Source organism: Pristiophorus japonicus, chromosome 22 (assembly GCF_044704955.1).
Source record: "Pristiophorus japonicus isolate sPriJap1 chromosome 22, sPriJap1.hap1, whole genome shotgun sequence".
NCBI lineage: Eukaryota > Metazoa > Chordata > Chondrichthyes > Pristiophoridae > Pristiophorus > Pristiophorus japonicus.
Genome location: NC_091998.1, coordinates 25,299,696 through 25,320,942, shown reverse-complemented (window position 1 = coordinate 25,320,942; position 21,247 = coordinate 25,299,696). Strand labels below are relative to the sequence as shown.

The following is a 21,247-nucleotide window of genomic DNA, read 5'->3' as shown; positions in this document are numbered from 1 at the left end:
CTGCAAGCTCGGAGGCTCACGCACCGTGCTGTGTGTAAACGTTGCACTGACTGGGACCTCTGAGGGAAGCGCACTTCCTCATCCCTTTACGTAGCCACCAGTTAACGACTGTGGAAGGCTGTACCAACTGTCTTTTCAGACGTGATTAGTGGCGGGCGCTAAATGAGGCGGTCGGGCCAAATTTAGTGAGCGGTGCACCCAACTGACGTCAGCAGCCAGACGCTAGCGTATCGCACCGCAGTTAGCTCTCAACTGAATGTTCCGGCGGGACGCTACAAGCTGCACGCCCGGTCGCTAAGCTATTACACACACTTTAAGGCCTCTTCCAGCCGCTAACTGAGGCGCGAGACAAGCGAATTACCACCCTTAATGTTTCTGTCCATTAGTTGATTGCTCACGATTCCTCTCTCTGTATTTTATATACATTCTCCCATCCCGATTCTGATTATATTAATATTCCAGTTCACCTGTTATTTTTCTGTTTTGAATATGGCTCCGCTCCCTAAACAATAACTGGTCTGTTCCTTCCATACATCCTGACTAACCTACAGAGCATCCAGCATGTGCTCTATTTGCTTCTCAATCCATTCTCTCGAATTCCATAAATTTACAACACAAGTGGAAAATGTTCACGATTTTCCCCATAGCTGACACACTATAATAACAGACTCCACATTTTAGAATATGATTGCAAGTGGATTCAAGCCCTACTGCAGGCTTTCTGCATGCTAACCATGCTGGCACTCCACTGCAGTACTGAGGGAGTGCTGCATTGTCAGAGGCGCCGCCTTTCAGAGGAGACGTTAAACCGAGGTCCCGTCTGCTCCCTCAGCTGGATGCAAATGATTGTGTAAGAGGAGCAGGGAGTTCTGCCAATATCCTGGACAACATTCCTCCCTCAAGCAACGCCATCACAACCACTCGTTCATTTGCTGTTGGTGGGACATTGCTGAGCACAACTTGGCTGCCATATTTGCCTACATAACACTGACTGGATTTCAAAGTAATTAATTGGATGGAAAGAGATTTGGGACATTCTGAGAATGTGCCAAGGTGCTTCATTAATACAAATGCTTCCTTTCAGTACAGTAGAGAAAGCTTTGGCTCCACCCATAATAAGTATTCATTATCTACAGGGAGATCAAGTAAAATCAGGGCAAGGGTTTTCCAAAGTGTACATCAAAACATTAAAAATTAAATTACAATATTCTCATATTGGATGTCATGAATGTTGTAGATATTATAGAACATATATAAAACCTACATTTCTGTGCTTAAGTGCAATTGTTCTTTGCTGTGTTTTTACTGTCTATTATCTTGACTTCATTGAGCTTATAACATACTGTTGCTATGCTCGATATTCATTATCAATGCAAATTTGTAGGCACTGGAAAAGTAGTAATTTTGATTGCAATCGTCTTATTTAACTGTTGCTATTGACAACTGCAGACCAATGGAAACGTTTGTTATATGTGTTTGCAATAATCTATTTTGTAATAATGAAGTTGCATTGGGCTTCATTACCTGTAGATGGTCAATAAGTAAAAAGGATCCTTTTATTATGCTTCTAGGCTCTTCAGTGACTGACCAGAGCTTTTCCATGAGGTCACTGTATCCTTGGAAAAACACAACTGGAGGGAACTGGACATCAAAGAGAATCACCGACATAGCAGCCATGACTTCATCATCATCATCCTGAACTTCCTTAGAGCTTTCTTTGAAGAATGTGTCTAGACCTCGGGCTTTAATTGTTACCTATTCCAGATGTGAAGCAGTGTTTGTAATAAATAACAGTGACAATATATTAACAGGAATGGCTGCACCATGTCAAATCAGAGCTGGAACCAGATCAAGTTCCATGAAAGCTAGCCACAGCATAAGGAAACTTGCTGAACAGTTAGGGGCCGAAATTGCCCCTTTCTACAAGGCCCGTGGCTGCCTGAAAGCGGTGGGCACGGGTCGGTGTGGACTGGACTCCGAGTCTCCGCGGAGGGGCCGCCATTTTAGAAATTGCCCCTCCTCAGTTTTGGAGCAGTGTCTGGGACCGCTCCACCCGTTTTCCCGCCCCGGCGTGCACGTGCCGTCCCCTTAGCAAAATTGCCCCTCGAGAAATTACCTCGTGAGAGCAGTGCCGCTGCCGGTCAGTGCTACTGACAGCTTTTGCAGTCGGTGCCCTTTCCATGGCTTGGTGGCACGGCCGCCCTTAAAGGGGAGGTGGCGCTACCAGTGACTCTGTGTGTTTTTTTTTGTCGGCCGACAATTATGCCTCTTGGGTGCCAGGCCGCTGGCCCGGCTGAAGTCCTCCCTGGTGGCCCAGTGTTTGCCACTAAAGTGGCTGCAGAGTTCGCAGCGGCCCTCCCCTTTAACTGAAGGGGACGGACGTTGTGAGGCACCAGCGAGATGATGTCATCAGTACGTGCGCTGATGCCTTGCAGCGTTGGTCATGCTACCCCGCCCCCACTTCCGCCCCACCAGTGACGGCTACTCCGCCCCGCCCCGATGATGAGGCCCCATGCATTGGGGTGGCCGGAACACTTCAAGAGCGACTCGTTTCGAGCGGTGGCAATTTCGGCCCCTTAATATGAAGCTATTGGAATCATTAAAGTCACTCTCTGGTACCGTGCCCACGTGACCATTATTCATGTGTGAACCTTCTCAGCAAGCATCAGCAGGCCGTTTAACCACGGGAGAGCATTATAGCCAGACCCAATCATGTCCCCACCTGAGGTCACACACTAAAGTTTTCTTCAGAATTACTGGATAGGAATTAGGAGCGGGTGCCCTGGCTGAATTTGTTCTATCCCATCACAGAGGCAATGAGACCAACTGTAACACCTCATCTGCTGCCTGAGATCAACTCAAATTTTGAACATTCCCGTTTTTTATGGCCTATGTATTGATTGGTTAGACTTGCTATCGAAAGAATCCAAACGTAGGGTTCTTGAGGTAATAATTGTGTTTTATGTAAGTATGTATCAGGTAGAACATAGAGTTTCTGATGCCCATGATTAGACAGAGCAAAGTTATTTTGATCTACCCAATATACTTCAATATTTTTGCATGTGCTATGTGAAATTGTCACTATCCATCATCATCATAGGCGGTCCCTCGAAACGAGGATGACTTGCTTCCACGCCAAAAAGGGATGAGTTCACAGGTGTTTCGATGAAGGATCTGAACTACATCCTGAAGGGGTGGAAGATGCCTGTGCGTGGATTTTTTTAACGTGTGGTGACCGTTGCACATCAGCCACCACACGGGCTTGACAGAGCTAGGTCTTGGTCCAGTGGCAAGGATTACCCAGGACGACTGGAGACCAGCTCTGCTGCACGGATCTAGTGTGCACACATATCGCAGTGTGGGCTGGCCTGTGCTGCCCCTGGGCCCCGAACTCACGCCTCTCTTGGGCCCCTCCACAGTCTCTCGCCGCTCCTGCTGTACCTGCCCATGCTCTAATCACCGACATGGACCTGGATGACGTCATTCTTCGCTGCCGTCGCCCTCCTGCACCAACTCGCGCTGCTCCCTGGAGGTTAACCTGGCGTGCTGAGGACACAGCGCTGACTTCTGCATTCGGGTCAAAGTTTGGCATGGTGATGGTCAGTCGGTGTTGTGCGCCGATTGACGTTACCACACCACCATTTTTTCTTTCATGGCTCTGCCAGTTATCGGCAGCGCAAAGAGGGGCACGAATATGGCGGCTGCCGCAAGACCCGCCACCATCAGGCGAAAGAACACCGGGCGCCATTTTATTGCCATTTCATGTCGCTACGGAGTGGCGCTCAACAAACCAATTTCTAGCCCCGTGTCTTCAGTAAAGATCGTTTACTGTCACCATCATGGCTGCCCAATTATGAACGTATCCTTCATAATTGCGTGGTCAAAATCTTGGATTTCTCACCGGGAATTTCCTTGGGATTCTCCTCTATAACTTCAGCAGAAAGCCTTACCTTCCACTGAAGTTACAGCAGCTGATTGGGAGAAAGCCAAGGAAATTGACGCACCTTTACCTAACATAATAATGAACCTGTTCAAAGAGCAGGTGCTCCACAACCTTCTCAGGGCTTTTCCAGTGTCCCCCACATTAAGAACAAGTCAAGAAAAACCCTTCCTAAAACAAGAGTTTGACGTCCATGACACAACCGCTCTGCTTGTTGTTCTGGTGACAGGATAAGTTTCTGATGAATAGATTCTGCACAGGAGCGGCGAGTGGCCCCGGGAGCAGCGTGGAGGCAGGCCACTACAAGTTACAGCGCGAGCTGGCGCAGAAGAGTGATGTCAGCAAGGTCCAGGTCGGTGATTGGAGCATGGGCAGATACCGCAGGAGCGGCGAGGTCGGGGCGAAGGAACGGTGAGAGACTGTGGAGGGATGTGATCGGGGCCCAGGGGAGGCGTGAATTCGGGGCCAGGGGCCCAGGGGCAGCACGGGCCAGCCCACACTGCGATATGTGTGCGCACTAGGTCCGTGCAGCAGAGCTGGTCTCCAGTCGTCTTGGTCAATCCTTGCCACTGGACCAAGACCGAGCTCTGGCAAGCCCATGTGGTGGCTGGTGTGCAACGGCCACCACACGTTAAAAAAATCCACGCACAGGCATCTTCCACCCCCTCAACTGGAGTTCAGGACTGGAACATCGGGTCCTTCATTGAAACATCTGTGAACTCTTGTCAAAGTAAGTCATCCTTGTTCGAGAGATCGCCTATGATGATGAGCCATTATTTATCTATGCATTAATTATGCTACAAATCTGGCAGTGCAAAAACAAGGATAGTTAGCAGAATAAAGTGTGAGCAACCCTCCCTCCTATTGCAACTCTTACCACACTTACGGACAGTGGCATTGTTTATTGGTTCAAATTTCAACCCCCTTTACTTCAAACTAACGGATGTGCCATTAATAAAGTTGAAGCCAATAAACAGTATCATTGTCTGCAGGCTCCCTGTCCCATGGTACAAGAGATGGCATTGTTAGCACCAATGTAACTGATGTTACATGCACTTGTATATGCACAAGCTGATCCAGAATCTGGAGTCTACCCTCACTTAACTTGCTGGTGCCTGAAATGATATTAAACACTCATGTTCTCCAATAAAACCCCCAATAAATTCCCTTCTTGTTAGTGAAGTCAATATTTTGGTTATGGTTTTCATAAATTGAATATCAGCACAATTAGATTGTACCTTTAAACAATAGCCAGCCGCGAACTTAGATGTCAGACCAAGCAGATTGAGAACAAACGAACAAACCTGAGTTGCATGAAGCTGACTTTCCCGGGTAAATATGAAGAAATCAGACTGACTCTGGCGTAAGATTCCGAAGTCTCCAAAGAGTAAATCCATGTTGTATGAGGACACCATATCTGTGGTAACTTATACAGAAAGAAGTTAAATTGAAGTGGATTTCTTTAATCAGGCAATATTGAAATTATATATATGCAGAAAATAAATGGAATACAATTGCTCCATTTAAATGTTGCAATATTTTTAACTGAAGATAACGAGATGTTACTTTGCATGTTCAGCTCCTTTTACCTGCCAAATATCCTGAGGTCGAAGATGAACTCCCAGTTCTGGACAGCCGATTGTAATTGTATATCATTGGGTCTTTCAGGACTTCACGGATTACTTTGCTACAAAAAGCAGGAGTGAGAGGCTTTATATAAGAGCTGAGTCCCAGTAATGACTGAAAGTGCAAGTACAAGTGGCATAAACTCAGGCAAGTAAAACAGGATGGTGTGACTCAGTCATCAGCACAAAACCTATTACTTTATCTCTCAAATCAGACGAAAGGCATGAAATTATCTTCCTCAATGACTGTAAGGGTCCTGTATAATTGGGGGTCTAAGCACAGTTCCTAAGAGTGAAAATGATATAAAATATATATTTTACAGTAACACATAGAGATATGAGAGTGGGAAATCAATACTTCACACTGTTCAAAGTGTCTTTTCCAAGTTTGAGACTGTGACTCACTTTTGGGGCAAATTAGTGGAGGCACTTTAACCCTTAAATCCTGATGGATGGGCCTCCTCACACAATCAACAGCACCGGCAAAGAAAACCTTGTGCCATTGGCACGACCACCAGCGGCAGAGACCCATTCGCGAGCAGCTACAAAATCTGCTGCTGGCTCGACAACCTCTCTCCGGGGCCATCTAAATGCAGCTCTGCAAATCAATGCGCTTTATGGTATGAGGTAAATTAGGACCATGATGCAAAGTTGCTGAGGCACAGGATTGGCTCAGAACCATGACTGCACAAACCACTGTTTTCCTCCCAGGCTCACTGCATGTGGTTGGAATAAGATGAAGTTCGATGAAGGTGAGACATTTTATACCGCGATGTGCCTCTACGTCCTGTAGCGCCGATTGGGAAAACGCAGACTGAGGGGCGGATTTTCCCGTCTTTCGCACTCCGTTTTTCACCCCGGAGCAGCGGCAATGGTGGCGGTGAGGTCTTATGGGCAGGCGGTCAGCCTCCAGCGCCCCGCGGGGGGGTTTCGGGGCCGGTTTTGTGACGGCGCGGAGCAGCATCGCCTGGAAGAGCTGCATCGGTGTGCAATGCCCCTGGTTGTGACACCGGCACGCTTTCTGACTCTCGCCCGACCCGTACGCCCCGCAGCACGCCCCGCAGTGACCGCCTCGGAAATCGGGCGGGGCAACAATACCGACTGCAGAGAGGTCAGTAATGGACTCCTGAGGTAAGTGTGATTGTTTTTTCTTTTAATTTGTTTTGCGATTTATGTTGTGGTGGCGTGGGCAATGTTTTGGGAATGTTTTTGTGGGTTTTTTTCAGGTTATCTTTTCTCCTCAGGTGTCTCTCGGAGCGCTCCCGGCTCGGCTCTTTAGCTCAGGGGTTTCCCAAACTAGCGCTCCCAGAGATGTGTGTAATGCCTCCCTTCGCGCCCCGCCCCAGACTCAGAGTCCAGCTGCCCAATTTTGCTGACTGAGGCGCAAACTGTTCCCGGGCGCTAACTTTACCGCCCTGCTGCCATTACCGCCCTGGAATCATCAAAGCCAAAAATCCAGCCCCGGGTCTTCTGCATCGCCTCCATTTTCCAAGTTGGCTGATACAGGACGGTGTAAACATGAGGCAGCTGTGCACAGACTTCGTGGGGCCGAAAATGCCCCTCTCCTTAAGGCCTGTTACCACCGCCAATCGGCGGCCACACTGCGGAGTGGAGTGGCTGCCGACTTTTGGTGGAATGGCCGCTGGTAGCCCAATTGCCCGCCAGAGTTTTCCCGTCGGTGCCTCATTCACCCCCTTACCGCTCCTCTGCTGCTGATTGGTGTTAAGCGTGTCATCACAGTGCGCACCGCTAATCTAACCCCCCCCCCAATGGCGACATTCCTCTCGGAAAATGTTCGGCCGGCCCAGCGGTGCCAAAACAAGCTTTCACCCGGTGGTGTGCTTCCCTTCAAGGGGTGGGCGCATTGCCGCTGCTGCCATGTTTTTTGTTGTCGGCCAACTGCCAGGTCGGGCTGATAATTATGCCTCCGGATTTGGCCGGGCCCTCTTGGGTGCCAGGCCGCTGGCCTGGCCGAAACCCTCCCTGGTGGCCCAGTGGCCCGAAGTTAGAAAAGTGCGGAGGCTCTCCCCTTTTAGTGACGGGGAGGGCCGTGGTGATGTCATCGCGGCGGTGACTCCGCTCCCGCCCCCAACCTCCGCCCCTCAGTCGCTGTCACCGTCGCGTCTTTGCCCCTCAGGTGTTGTCACTGCCCTCATTATGACCGACTTCCAAATGAAATCAAAGAGAAACAAAGAGCGGAATTTCCCGCAAGAGTTGACCTGAACCACAGCTGCGATAAAAATCATCGAAACAGGGTGGGAGTTCCCTGTTTCAGGCGGGGGGCAATTTGTACCCTGGTTGGGACCATTTGGGCAGACTTACAGTACAACCTTTTGTCTGCTGCATTCTTCGTAACTCCACTCAAAAAGGCCTCAGCCTGCAGCTCAATAACCGAGATGGCAAAGCCACGAGAAATTAAAGGCATGAAAATATCAATCAGAAATTAGCACAATGCAATAAAGTAAACTAATTCCTGATGCCTTTTATAGGTTGCACTATTACTTAAAGGGGCAAATGACATCTACCAAGTAATGGTGCCCAAACCAGTGTGTGCCAACCTTTTCATACTCACTTCTTCAAGTACCATCTATTGTTATCTTATACTGGGTTCCTGTTATTTTGTGAACAATGACAAATAAATACTCAGCCTAATGTTCAAATCAAGTAAATGGTATTTAATTCCTCTATTGTGGTGTGGGGGCTCCTGGGTGCTTTGCTTCAAATGTGCCCTTCCTACTGACTCACTAAGGGAAGGGGTAAGGGCGCTGCTTGAGTGGAACATTCCACTGAATTCAAGAGAAATGTCTTCACCCAGAAAGTGGTGAGAATGTGGAACTCACTCCCAGAAGGAGTGGTTGAGGGGAATAGCAGAGATACATTTATGAGGAAGCTAGATATGTACATGAGGGAGAATGAAATAGGGTGAGATGAAGCGGGGTGGGAGGAGGCATGTGGAGTATAAATATTGGCATAGACCCGTTGGGCCAAATGGCTTGTTTTTGCGTCGTCAAATTCTATGTAAATCTATTTATCTTCGATGCTTAACTGGGTCCTAAGTTTAGCTCACAGCTGATTTAGGGGATTTAGTGCTGCCCCTTTCTCATTGATTGGCCCACTGTGTGGGAGGGACTTTCCACATTTTAGCCCACAGACTGAAGCCAGCACAGGAGCCCTTTCCCAAAAGCTCTTCCGAACCCACGATTGTCGGAGGAACCAACAATTTCCAACTACTGTAACTCTGCGCTCACCTTGCCGGATGACGGTCAGAGTGCAGGATATTCTGCAGCTTCGATGCTAAATACTTTGACGTTTCTGATTCCATTTCTCCAACAGACAGCAGGATATTTTTCAATTCCATGGTTGAAGGGTGGTTATTGAGGATCACATCGAGTGCAGCCATTCGCACAGTTGTCTCATAGTGATTCCGGCTCTGGTGGAAAATCCTGTTCATCTGCTTCTTCACCTAATTGTGAATAAGTAAAAGCTTTACATACGCAACAGGTCATCAGCAACACAATGTTATTTCACCAACATACATAGTTCATTATCCAGTGTTGTCACTAAGGTTGTTTCGTACTAAGGGTCTAGCTGTCAGCTCTAGAATCACATGTGACTCCCCTTCCTCCCTCCGACACAGGCAATCAGGCCCTCGAAGCCCAGGCCCACCTCTGAAGAAATAGCAGTACATCCAGGATCTCCGCTCACTCTGCCATAATCTTAACATCAAAGCTAAGCCACTTAGGACTGAAATCAGAAAGCATTTCTTCACACAAAGCGCCCTGAAAATCTGGAACTCGCTTCCCCAAAAGGCTATGTATGCTGGGTCAATTGAAATTTTCAAGACTGAGATCAATTGGGTGAGGGCATCAAGGTATTTGGAGCAAAGTCAGGTAAATGGAGTTGATGTACAATTGTCCCATTTGTACTCACATTTCTAATTTGCTGGTTCATTATATTTTTGATGTTTCAGGGCGGTGAGGTTTGGAAAGCGCTGGTATTTGCGCTCTTTCCTCATTGGTGGTTAGATCCCAAATAAGAACATAAATGATCAACGTGAGATATGTAAATGAATGGAGCGTGGATGTAAACATTCTAGGTGTAAGTGTGCGACTCGACAAACCCAGCAGGGGGCACCACCTGAGGGGATGCACGTCGGACATTGGGGGGCATGTGGGTCAGCCTGTTGATTTAAATCGTGCGCTACACCTGCCTGAATTTCCAGTATAGGATCCCTGTGGGTGACACTCCCTGTCTCTGTGGGTGATGCTCCCTGTGGGTGATGCTCCCTGTGGGTGACACGCCCTGTGGGTGACACTCCTTGTGGGTGATGCTCCCTGTGGGTGATGCTCCCTGTGGGACATGCTCCCTGTGGGTGATGCTCCCTGTGGGTGATGCTCCCTGTGGGACATGCTCCCTGTGGGTGATGCTCCCTGTGGGACATTCTCCCTGTGGGTGATGCTCCCTGTGGGTGACGCTCCCTGTGGGACATGCTCCCTGTGGGTGATGCTCCCTGTGGGACATGCTCCCTGTGGGTGATGCTCCCTGTGGGACGGGCTCCCTGCCAGAAATGCTGTCAGAAAGGTATCTTTTATAGATGTCCCTCAAAGCTTTGACTGAAGGGACATCAATTGATCATGGCGCAACTTGCACAATACGGGAAGCTTGCAGCAATAGACCCACATTTCCCTCCACGTGGGGGTTATGGGGTGACTGCAATCACATATACAACAACAAGAACAACAGCTTGCATTTATATACCGCCTTCAGCGTAGTAAAATCACCTCAAGCCACTTCGCAGGAATATTCAAATTTTCACTGAACCACAGAGATGTGAGGGCAGGTGACAAAAAACTTGGTCAAAGAGGTAGGTTTAAGGTAGGATGTTTAGGGAAGGAATTCCAGAGCTTGGGGCCTAGGCAGCTGAAGGCACGGCCACCAATGGTGGAGCAATGAAAATCGGGGATGCACAAGGGGCCAGAATTGGAGGAGCGCAGAGATCTCAGAGGGTTGTGGGGTTGGAGGAGGTTACAGAGAAAGGGAGGGGCGAGGACATGGAGGGATTAGAAAACAAGGATACGAATTGCCAGACCGGGAGCCAGGGGTGATGGGTGAACGGGACTTGGTGCGAGTTAGGATATGGGCAGTAGAGTTTTGGATAAGCTCAAGTTTATGTAGGGTGGAAGTTCAAAGGCCTGCCAGAAAAGCATTAGAATAACAATGCTATAACTTCTATTTTCAAGCAGATGGGGTTATATTATACATAACAGCTTTACCACAATGGGTTGTGGGACTGGGGCAGGAACTTGTAACATAAATGGCATTTGGTCTTTCACAGTCTGAAAATCATTCATCTTTTGCAAGATTCTTTGAGTTAACAGAAAACATTTAAAAAATACTATTAAGGTTGTAGTGTTGAGGAACTCACCAATAACGAACAACGGATTGCATAGGGAGCAGGAGTTAAAGTGTGAAAAAGCCTCAGACAATGAAAAACTCCAATCCTAAATGAACCATTACAAGACTCCTCCAACACATTCCACACATTTAATTGTGCATTATAAGTACATAAAGACTGAATGCTCAGATCGGATTTATTTTAAATTGGTTACGTGTAGCTTTAAAATAACACCATTTGGAACATAAGAAATAGGAGCAGGAGTAGGCCATCCGGCCTCTCGAGCCTGCTCCACCATTCAATAAGATCATAGCTGATCTTCTATCTCAACTCCACTTGTCTATCCCTCGATTCTCTTAATATCCAAAAATCTATCAATCTTTGTCTTGAGTATACTCAAAGACTGAGCCTCCACAGCCCTCTGGGATTGAGAATTCCGATTCACCACCCTCTGAGTGAAGAAATTTCTCATCTCAGTCCTAAATGGCCGACCTCTTATTCTGATACTGTGATCCCTGCATCTACCCTGTCAAGCCCTATAAGAATTTTGTATGTTTCAATAAGATCACTTTTCATAGAAACATAGAAACATAGAAAATAGGTGCAGGAGTAGGCCATTCGGCCCTTCTAGCCTGCACCGCCATTCAATGAGTTCATGGCTGAACATTCAACTTCAGTACCCCATTCCTGCTTTCTCGCCATACCCCTTGATCCCCCTAGCAGTAAGGACCTCATCTAACTCCTTTTTGAATATATTTAGTGAATTGGCCTCAACAACTTTCTGTGGTAGAGAATTCCACAGGTTCACCACTCTCTGGGTGAAGAAGTTCCTCCGCATCTCGGTCCTAAATGGCTTACCCCTTATCCTTAGACTGTGACCCCTGGTTCTGGACTTCCCCAACATTGGGAACATTCTTCCTGCATCTAACCTGTCTAACCCCGTCAGAATTTTATATGTTTCTATGAGGTCCCCTCTCATTCTTCTGAACTCCAGTGAATACAAGCCCAGTTGATCCAGTCTTTCTTGATAGGTCAGTCCCGCCATCCCGGGTATCAGTCTGGTGAACCTTCGCTGCACTCCCTCAATAGCAAGAATGTCCTTCCTCAGGTTAGGAGACCAAAACTGTACACAATACTCCAGTTGTGGCCTCACCAATGCCCTGTACAACTGTAGCAACACCTCCCTGCCCCTGTACTCAAATCCCCTTGCTATGAAGGCCAACATGCCATTTGCTTTCTTAACCGCCTGCTGCACCTGCATGCCAACCTTCAATGACTGATGTACCATGACACCCAGATCTCTTTGCACCTCCCCTTTTCCTAATCTGTCACCATTCAGATAATAGTCTGTCTCTCTGTTTTTACCACCAAAGTGGATAACCTCACATTTATCCACATTATACTTCATCTGCCATGCATTTGCCCACTCACCTAACCTATCCAAGTCGCTCTGCAGCCTCACAGCATCCTCCTCGCAGCTCACACTGCCACCCAACTTAGTGTCATCCGCAAATTTGGAGATACTACATTTAATCCCCTCATCTAAATCATTAATGTACAGTGTAAACAGCTGGGGCCCCAGCACAGAACCTTGCGGTACCCCACTAGTCACTGCCTGCCATTCTGAAAAGTACCCATTTACTCCTACTCTTTACTTCCTGTCTGACAACCAGTTCTCAATCCATGTCAGTACACTACCCCAATCCCATGTGCTCTAACTTTGCACATCAATCTCTTGTGTGGGACCTTGTCGAACGCCTTCTGAAAGTCCAAATATACCACATCAACTGGTTCTCCCTTATCCACTCTACTGGAAACATCCTCAAAAAATTCCAGAAGATTTGTCAAGCATGATTTCCCTTTCACAAATCCATGCTGACTTGGACCTATCATGTCACCTCTTTCCAAATGCACTGCTATGACATCCTTAATAATTGATTCCATCATTTTACCCACTACCGATGTCAGGCTGACCGGTCTATAATTCCCTGTTTTCTCTCTCCCTCCTTTTTTAAAAAGTGGGGTTACATTGGCTACCCTCCACTCCATAGGAACTGATCCAGAGTCAATGGAATGTTGGAAAATGACTGTCAACGCATCCACTATTTCCAAGGCCACCTCCTTAAGTACTCTGGGATGCAGTCCATCAGGCCCTGGGGATTTATCGGCCTTCAATCCCATCAATTTCCCCAACACAATTTCCCGGCTAATAAGGATTTCCCTCAGTTCCTCCTCCTTACTAGACCCCCCGACCCCTTTTATAACCGGAAGGTTGTTCGTGTCCTCCTTCGTGAATACCGAACCAAAGTACTTGTTCAATTGGTCCGCCATTTCTTTGTTCCCCGTTATGACTTCCCCTGATTCTGACTGCAGGGGACCTACATTTGTCTTTACTAACCTTTTTCTCTTTACATATCTATAGAAACTTTTGCAATCCGTCTTAATGTTCCCTGCAAGCTTCTTCTCATACTCCATTTTCCCTGCCCTAATCAAACCCTTTGTCCTCCTCTGCTGAGTTCTAAATTTCTCCCAGTCCCCAGGTTCGCTGCTATTTCTGGCCAATTTGTATGCCACTTCCTTGGCTTTAATACTATCCCTGATTTCCCTTGATAGCCACGGTTGAGCCAGCTTCCCTTTTTTATTTCTATGCCAGACAGGAATGTACAATTGTTGTAGTTCATCCATGCGGTCTCTAAATGTCTGCCATTGCCCATCCACAGTCAACCCCTTAAGTATCATTCGCCAATCCATCTCAGCCAATTCACGCCTCATACCTTCAAAGTTAGCCTTCTTTAAGTTCTGGACCATGGTCTCTGAATTAACTGTTTCATTCTCCATCCTAATGCAGAATTCCACCATATTATGGTCACTCTTCCCCAAGGGGCCTCTCACAACGAGATTGCTAATTAATCCTTTCTCATTACATAACACCCAGTCTAAGATGGCCTCCCCCCTAGTTGGTTCCTCGACATATTGGTCTAAAACAACCATCCCTTGTGCACTCCAGAAAATCCTCCTCCACCGTATTGCTTCCAGTTTGGTTAGCCCAATCTATGTGCATATTAAAGTCACCCATTATAACTGCTGCACCTTTATTGCACGCACCCCTAATTTCCTGTTTGATGCCCTCCCCAACATCACTACTACTGTTTGGAGGTCTGTACACAACTCCCACTAACGTTTTTTGCCCTTTGGTGTTCTGCAGCTCTACCCATATAGATTCCACATCATCCAAGCTAATGTCCTTCCTAACTATTGCCTTAATCTCCTCCTTAACCAGCAATGCTACCCCACCTCCTTTTCCTTTTATTCTATTCATTCTTCTAAACTTGAGAATATTGGCCTAGTCTACTCAATCTCTCCTCATAGGACAATCCCCCATCCCAGGAATCAGTCTGATGCACTCTCTCAATGGCAAGTAGATCCTTCTTAGGTAAGGAGACCAAAATTGTACACAATACTCCAGGTGTGGTCTCACCAGGGCCCTATATAATTGCAGTAAGACATCTTTACTCTTATACTCAAATTATCTTGTAATAAAGGCCAACATACCATTTGCTTTCTTAATTGCTTGCTATACCTGCATGTTAACTTTCAGTGATTCGTGTCCAAGAACACCCAGGTCCCTCTGAACACCAACATTTCCCAATCCCTCAACACTCAAAAAATACATTGCTTTTCTATTTTTCCTACCAAAATGGATAACTTCACATTATATTCCATTTGCCATGTTCTTGCCCACTCACTTGGCCTGCCTATATCATCTTGAAGCCTCTTTGTATCCTCCTCACAACTTACATTCCCACCTAGCTTTGTATCATCAGCAAACTTGGATATATTACATTTGGTCCCTTCATCCAAATCATTGATACAGATTGTGAATAGCTGAGGCCCCAGCACTGATCCTTATGGTACCTCGAAAATGACCCGTTTATTCCTACTCTCTGTTTTCTGTCCGTTAACCAAACCTCAATCCATGCTAGTATATTACTCCCAATCCCATGAGTCCTAATTTTGTTTAATAACCTCTTGTGTGGCAGCTTATCGAATGCCTTCTGAAAATTCACTGGTTCCCCCTTATCTATTCTGCTAGCTACAACCTGAAAACATTCTAACAGATTTGTCAAACATGATTTCCTTTTCATAAATCCATCCAATTGACTCTGCCCAAACCAATTATTATTTTCTAAGTGCCCTGTTACCAAGACCTTAATAATAAATGCCAGCATTTTCCCTCCTACTGATGACAGGTTACTGTTCTGTAGTTCCCCATTTTCTCTTTCCCTCCTGTCTTAAATAGCGTGGTTACATTAGTTACCTTCCAATCCGCGGGAACTGTTCTTTTAAAAATTCATTTATGGGATGTGGGCGTCATTGGCAAGGCTGGCAATTATTACCCATCCCTAATTGCCCTGAACTGAGTGGCTCGCTAGGCCATTTCAGAGGGCAGTCTGGAGTCACATGTAGGCCAGGACAGCCAACTGTAAGTACAGCAGATCTCCTTCCCGAAAGGGCATTAGTGAACCCAATGGGTTTTTACAATAATCCAGTCATTTCATGGTCACTGTTACTAGTACTGGCTTTTTAATTCCAGATTAATTTATTAACTGAATTTAAATTCCCCAGATGGTGAGAATGAACTCATGTCTCCAGATTATCAGTGCAGGCTTCTGGATTACTCATCTTAGTAACATAACCACTATGCTATCGTTCCCATTCTAGAATCTATGACATTTTGGGAGATGACAACTAATGCATCCACTGGGCCAGAAATTGCCCTTCGCCCCAAATGGGAGGGCGGTAACCTTCTGGGGGCAGGACTTCCTGCATCTGGCCCAGAGGTCCCGCCCCTGACGTGGAATTGGGCCGTACGCCCCTCATTGTCTGCGGCACTCCGCTCCCTTTGTGAGGCGCTCCTGGGGCGGTAATTAAAGGGGAGGACCGCTGCGTACTCTGCAGGCCCTTTGGTGGCTGCCACTGGGCTACCAGGGACGTGATTAACCCAGCCAACAGCCAGGCGCCCAAAACGGAGCGCCGGGCTGCACGATGGCGGCCCGGTCGATGCGAGGGCTGTCACTGTCGGGCCGACCCAAGAGTCTGCTGACAAATAAAAATGGCAGCCCAGGGCGCTAAACGCCTGCCCTTTAAGGACACACCAGCGGCGGATGTCCGCCAGCTTTGCGACCCGTGGGGTAATTTCCTGTGGGGCGTTACGGGATCGGCGTGCACAGCGATGACGTCATCGCTGGTTGCGTGCCGGCCCAGTGCACTAATCGCGGGGCGCAGTGCTGCCGGGACAGCGCCCCCGAACCTCTGGGGCAACTTCCCGGGAGGCGGTAGCGCCCCCCTCCCTGGGCGAGAGCGCCATTGTGCTCCATTAGCGCTCCCCCAAAGGTGGTAATGGGGCTGCAAAAGAGGACAATTGCGCCCCCACTATCTCTATAGCCACTTATTTCAAAACCCGAGGATGTTGAACAATTGGGGTTGGCCCTCATCTGCCTCAAACTGGGGTCAGTACCCTTCGCTCCCTGTTACCGCCAGCGATGCGGCCGGCTCCATTTTGAAAGGGGCCTACTGCCAGGTGGCCAAAGCGCTCGCCTGTTTCAGGCTTTTAATATGCAAATCGGGGTCCTTTGACGTAAATAGGACCACGATTGCCATTTTATGTTAGAACTGCGCAGTGCACACTCCGACCAGTTCCACGGGCGACGGATGCACCAAAGGCAAGTCTCAAATGATGTTCATGGGCCCCGGAGGAGCAGGAGTGCTTTTCCAGGGCCTACAAAAAGAATGTGGCCCACTGCTGCCCTGGGACCCCAACCTACCGCAACTGCGAACAGTCCCCTCCCCCAAAATGAACCTTGCATGCGGCCAACCCAGCCCAATTTTGAGGCCTGGGCAACAACTTGCATTTATATAGCGCCTTAAACGTAGTAAAAGGAGCATGATCAAACAAAGCTAGACACCGAGCCACATAAAGGGATATTAGGGCAGGTGACCGAAAGCTTGGTTAAAGAGGTAGGTTTTAAGGAGCAACTTCTCGAAGAAGAGAGAGAGACGAATAGATTTAGGGAAGGAATTCCAGAGATTCGGGCCTCGGTAGCTGAAGGCCTGGCTTCCAATGGTGGAGGGATGAAAATGAGGGATGTGCAGGAAAATCAAGCCAGAATCAGGGAAGCGCAGTGATCTCAGAGGGTTGCAGGGATGGAGGAAGTTAGAGATACGGAGAGGCGAGGACACAGAGACTTGGTGCGGGTTAGGATACGGGCAGCAGCATTTTGGATGAACTCCAGTTTATGGAGGGTGAAAGATGGGATGCTGGCCAGGAGTGCGTTGGAATAGTCAAGTCTGGAAGTAACAAAGACATGGATAAGGGCTTCAGCAGCAGATGGGCTGAGGCAGGGGCGGAGATGGGCAACATTACGGCTTAATCTGGTGAGTAGCACCGGGAGGCCTTTTTGACACCCACGGCTCGCCTGCCAGATTTAAGTGAGGCCGGAGGGGGGGCGGAGGGGGGGTGGCGTGGCATGAACCAATTATTCGCTGGAACTGGCGGCAGCCCACAAAGTCAAGATGGACCCCATTGTGTGTGATTTTACCTCTTGAGTGATGTCGACACTCTGGAATCTCTGCAGTGCAGTCACAGCAAGAGCTGCCACAGAGCTCGATTGCCACTCAGTGTACTGTAACAAGAGTGGGATGGTTTCTGGAAGGCATGCATTCTTAAGGGCGAGGAGGTACATCTTTACATCCGCCTCTTCTTTAGCTGCATTCAGCCCGTCCAAGAGCACTTTCTTTGCGGTCTCGACTTCCTGTGAACAATGACAAACATAAGGCCAGGTTATGGGGTGCTGCTTATCCCTAGCTTCACGTTCTTATTATTCACCTTCCCCCCCCCCTACCCCCGGCACCCTCCCCAAACACAGTGTTGAGTTGTACCAGTTCCATGAGGGATGCCAACCTCCAGTACCTCTTCCAAGTGATCACAATTCCGGTGTGATCCTGGACTGAGAATGTTGGCAAATTATTTGACTGATGGGCATTAAGGCTGAAGTGTGAGAACGTAAGAATTAGGAGCAGGAGTAGGCCATGCGGCCCCTCGAGCCTGCTCCGCCATTCAATAAGATCATGGCTGATCATCGACCTCAACTCCACTTTCCCACCCGATCCCCATATCCCTGGATTCCCCTGATGCTTCATGCTTGAACTTTCCTGCAGAATAGTGTTCAGGAATAGGATCATTCCCTACTGTCTCTCCTGGTGGTTAGGGAAAGTCTAGTCATCCCATCCGTCTCGCCCCTCCTCTCCACCCAACTCAGTTCGGGAGCTGAGTAAGATCGAGTTTGGAGTTTCTAGGTCATCTGATACTTTCAGCTACCAGCCTGCACTATAAAGTACTTTGTCAACGATGTTCAGTACCTTGTGATGGTGCCAGATTCCTCCTCGGATGACTTTAAAAGGGATAAAGCATTCTCCTCCTCAGCCTGCTTATTGGTGACTAATTAGGGTGACATATTCTGAATTAAAAATTAAAGACTATGGGGGCGGAATTCAGTTACACCCCGTTTGGGGGCAGTACTGTGGTAACCGAAGTGAGGCGGGACTTCTCTTCCCTTCGGGGCGGGTTCGGGAGCACTACGTGGCCTCTCCGCGTGGCGCGACGTGTTCCAACGCCCCTCCCCTTCGCGAACTCTGCAGGCCCTTTGATGTCCTCCACTGGGCCACCAGGGCCATGGGCTGCACGACGGTGGCTCGGACCCAAGGGAGGGGGAAAAAACAAAAATGGTGGTTTGCCCCGCGATGGGTCACCGGCTCGGTTTGCAACTCGCGCGGGTGTTGCCCGCGGCGGCTTCACAGGGCGCTAGCCAATTTCCGCCAAGGGGCGGAGGGGGCCCGCTGTGGGGCGGAAAGGGGTCTCCGGCAATGATGTCATCACCGGAGGTGCAGCGGCCCGGGGCGCTACCGGCGGAGAGGGGTAGGCGCTAGTGCGGTCACGCCTTCGCTAACTCCTGCGCAATTTCGCGGGAGCCGGTAGCGCACAGGAAACTTCCACAAACAGCAATGTGATAATCTGTTTTTGATTGATCTTGGTTGAGGGATAAATGTTGGTCAGGACACCGTTCTTCTTTGAAATAATGCCTGGGGATTTTTTATGGCCACCCGAGAGGGCAGACAGGGCCGCAGGTTAACCTTACATCCGAAAGACGGTACCTCTGACAGTTCAGCACGCCCAAAGTACTGCATTGGAATGTTATGCTCAAGTCTCTGGAGTAGGTCCTGAACCTACAACCTTCTATCTCACAGGCAAGAACGCTGCCACTGAGCCATGACTGACACACAAAAAACGCTGCAACCAGCGACCTCAATCTCCCCGCTGAACAAAATCATGTCGCGAGAGCACTCTGAGCTGGGATGGGGACGCATGGACTGTATTTGAGGGATACTGAAAGAGTCTTATGAGCAAATCACATTTCGAATCAAACCCCATTCATTTATGAAAGCATTTTCATTCCATTCAAAGTCTCCTGGGGGTACATTTGCCTGTTGCTGTTGGGTGAATTGGGAAGGTAGGGAAAGGGATGGGAAAATCGGTCAGGAAGGCAGCCCCCTTGCCACACCTTTCAAAAGTGCCACATTGCAGGTCAAGAGTAGGAATTACTGACGAGAAGGATGAGGAGCAATAGTTTGCCTTTGTCACAGTCACACAGGATGTCGTTTGTGACTTTGATGGGAGCCGTTTCGGTACTGTGGCAGGCGCGGGATTCCAACATGCGGGAATGTTAAGCACTGTGAATGGTAAGGCAGGAATTACTGCCAACATTGAGATATTTAACCTTCCACTTACCTGACATGGATGTGGTTAGAGATGTAAGGAAGAAAATGGGTAGAAAAATAACCATCATCTGTTCACTGATTATATTCGATGTTCGTGGAACACCGTGGGACGCCCTGACCTGTGTGAGAACACCACCGCAGGTCAGGGCTATCTATACAGCTGGGGCGGCAGGCCCTGGAACACTGTGGGCGAAGGTGCAGCGAATGAGGGTTCGGGGCCCAGAAGAGCTGAGGGCCCAGGGGCAGCACGGGCCAGCCCACACTGTGATATGTGTGCACACTAGGTCTGTGCAGCAGAGCAGGTCTCGGGTCGTCCTGGTTAATCCTTGCCGATGGATAAAGGCCTAGCTCTGTTGAGCCCGTATGGCGGCTGATGTGCAACAGTCACCACACGTTAAAAAAAAATCCACAGACAGGCATCTTCCACCCCCTCAATTGGAGTTCAGGAACATCGGGTCCTTCATTGAAACATCAGTGAACTCTCGTGGAAGCAAGTCATCCTCGTTCGAGGGACCGCCTATAATGATGATGATGATTATATTCAAACCACAATTTTACTTCATGGCCGGTTAAAGCATACTCAGTAGTCTGCTGCACCGCAGTAATTCGTCAAACAATCACAATGTGAATAGCCGTATCTTTTAACATTTTGTTGTTTCTGCCCCATTTTCTACTTTTAAATGTCAGCCTTGGTAGCACGTCAGTCAGAAGGTTGTGGGTTCAACTCCCACTCCAGAGACTTGAGCACGCAATCCAGGCTGACACATCGGTGCAGCACTGTCAGAGGTACCATTTTTTGGATGAGATGTTAAACTCTCAAATGGATCGGAAGATCCCATAGTACTATTTAAAGAAGAATAGGGGGTTCTCCCAATTTCTTGGTCAACCTTTAATCCTCAATCAACCTCACTATAGCAGGTTATTTGGTCATTTAGCTCATTGCTGATTATGAGATCTTACTGTGCGCAAACTGCCTTCTACATTTCCATAGATTAAAACTAACTGCATTTCCAAAGTACTTCATTGGCTGCAAAGTGCTTTGTGAGACATCCTGAGGTCATGAAAGGCGCTACAGAATCACAAGCTCTTTCTGTTTTTGCCTACAGGGAACCCATCTTATCCGCTCTGTGTAAAAAAGCTTGATTGTCAATGATTCAATCTGCTAACCTCGAGTTTACACAGGTTCCTCTGGCACATCTTGCCAATCACTGCTCCGATCACTGACACGGTGGTTTCTTGGATTTCTCTGCTTGCAATCTTACCCTGAAGCTTCGCCTTTAAAGGAAACACACCGATCAGATTAGTGTTCACAACAACGGTTCAATAAAACCTGTGGAAGGCCCACGAAACACTCATCTTGGTTCACCAATTACTTTCAGTCGAACTTCAGTTGAAAAACAACCAACACATCTAGATCTCTGAAAGAGGCTCAGATCATTGACTTGTCATTTA

General features: G+C 48.2%; 1 protein-coding gene across 1 annotated transcript in view; it reads right to left on the bottom strand.

Moving 5' to 3' along the window:
• The window catches only part of LOC139234721 (microsomal triglyceride transfer protein large subunit-like), a 157,209-nt gene that overhangs the window by 18,239 nt on the left and 117,723 nt on the right, over positions 1 to 21,247 (bottom strand). The window contains exons 10-15 of the mRNA XM_070865403.1: positions 20,963 to 21,070; positions 17,560 to 17,772; positions 8,814 to 9,028; positions 5,530 to 5,627; positions 5,245 to 5,366; positions 1,525 to 1,755 (exon numbers count right to left, since the gene is read on the bottom strand). Of these exons, the coding sequence (XP_070721504.1) occupies positions 1,525 to 1,755; positions 5,245 to 5,366; positions 5,530 to 5,627; positions 8,814 to 9,028; positions 17,560 to 17,772; positions 20,963 to 21,070 (987 nt within the window). The remainder of the gene's footprint in view (positions 1 to 1,524; positions 1,756 to 5,244; positions 5,367 to 5,529; positions 5,628 to 8,813; positions 9,029 to 17,559; positions 17,773 to 20,962; positions 21,071 to 21,247) is intronic.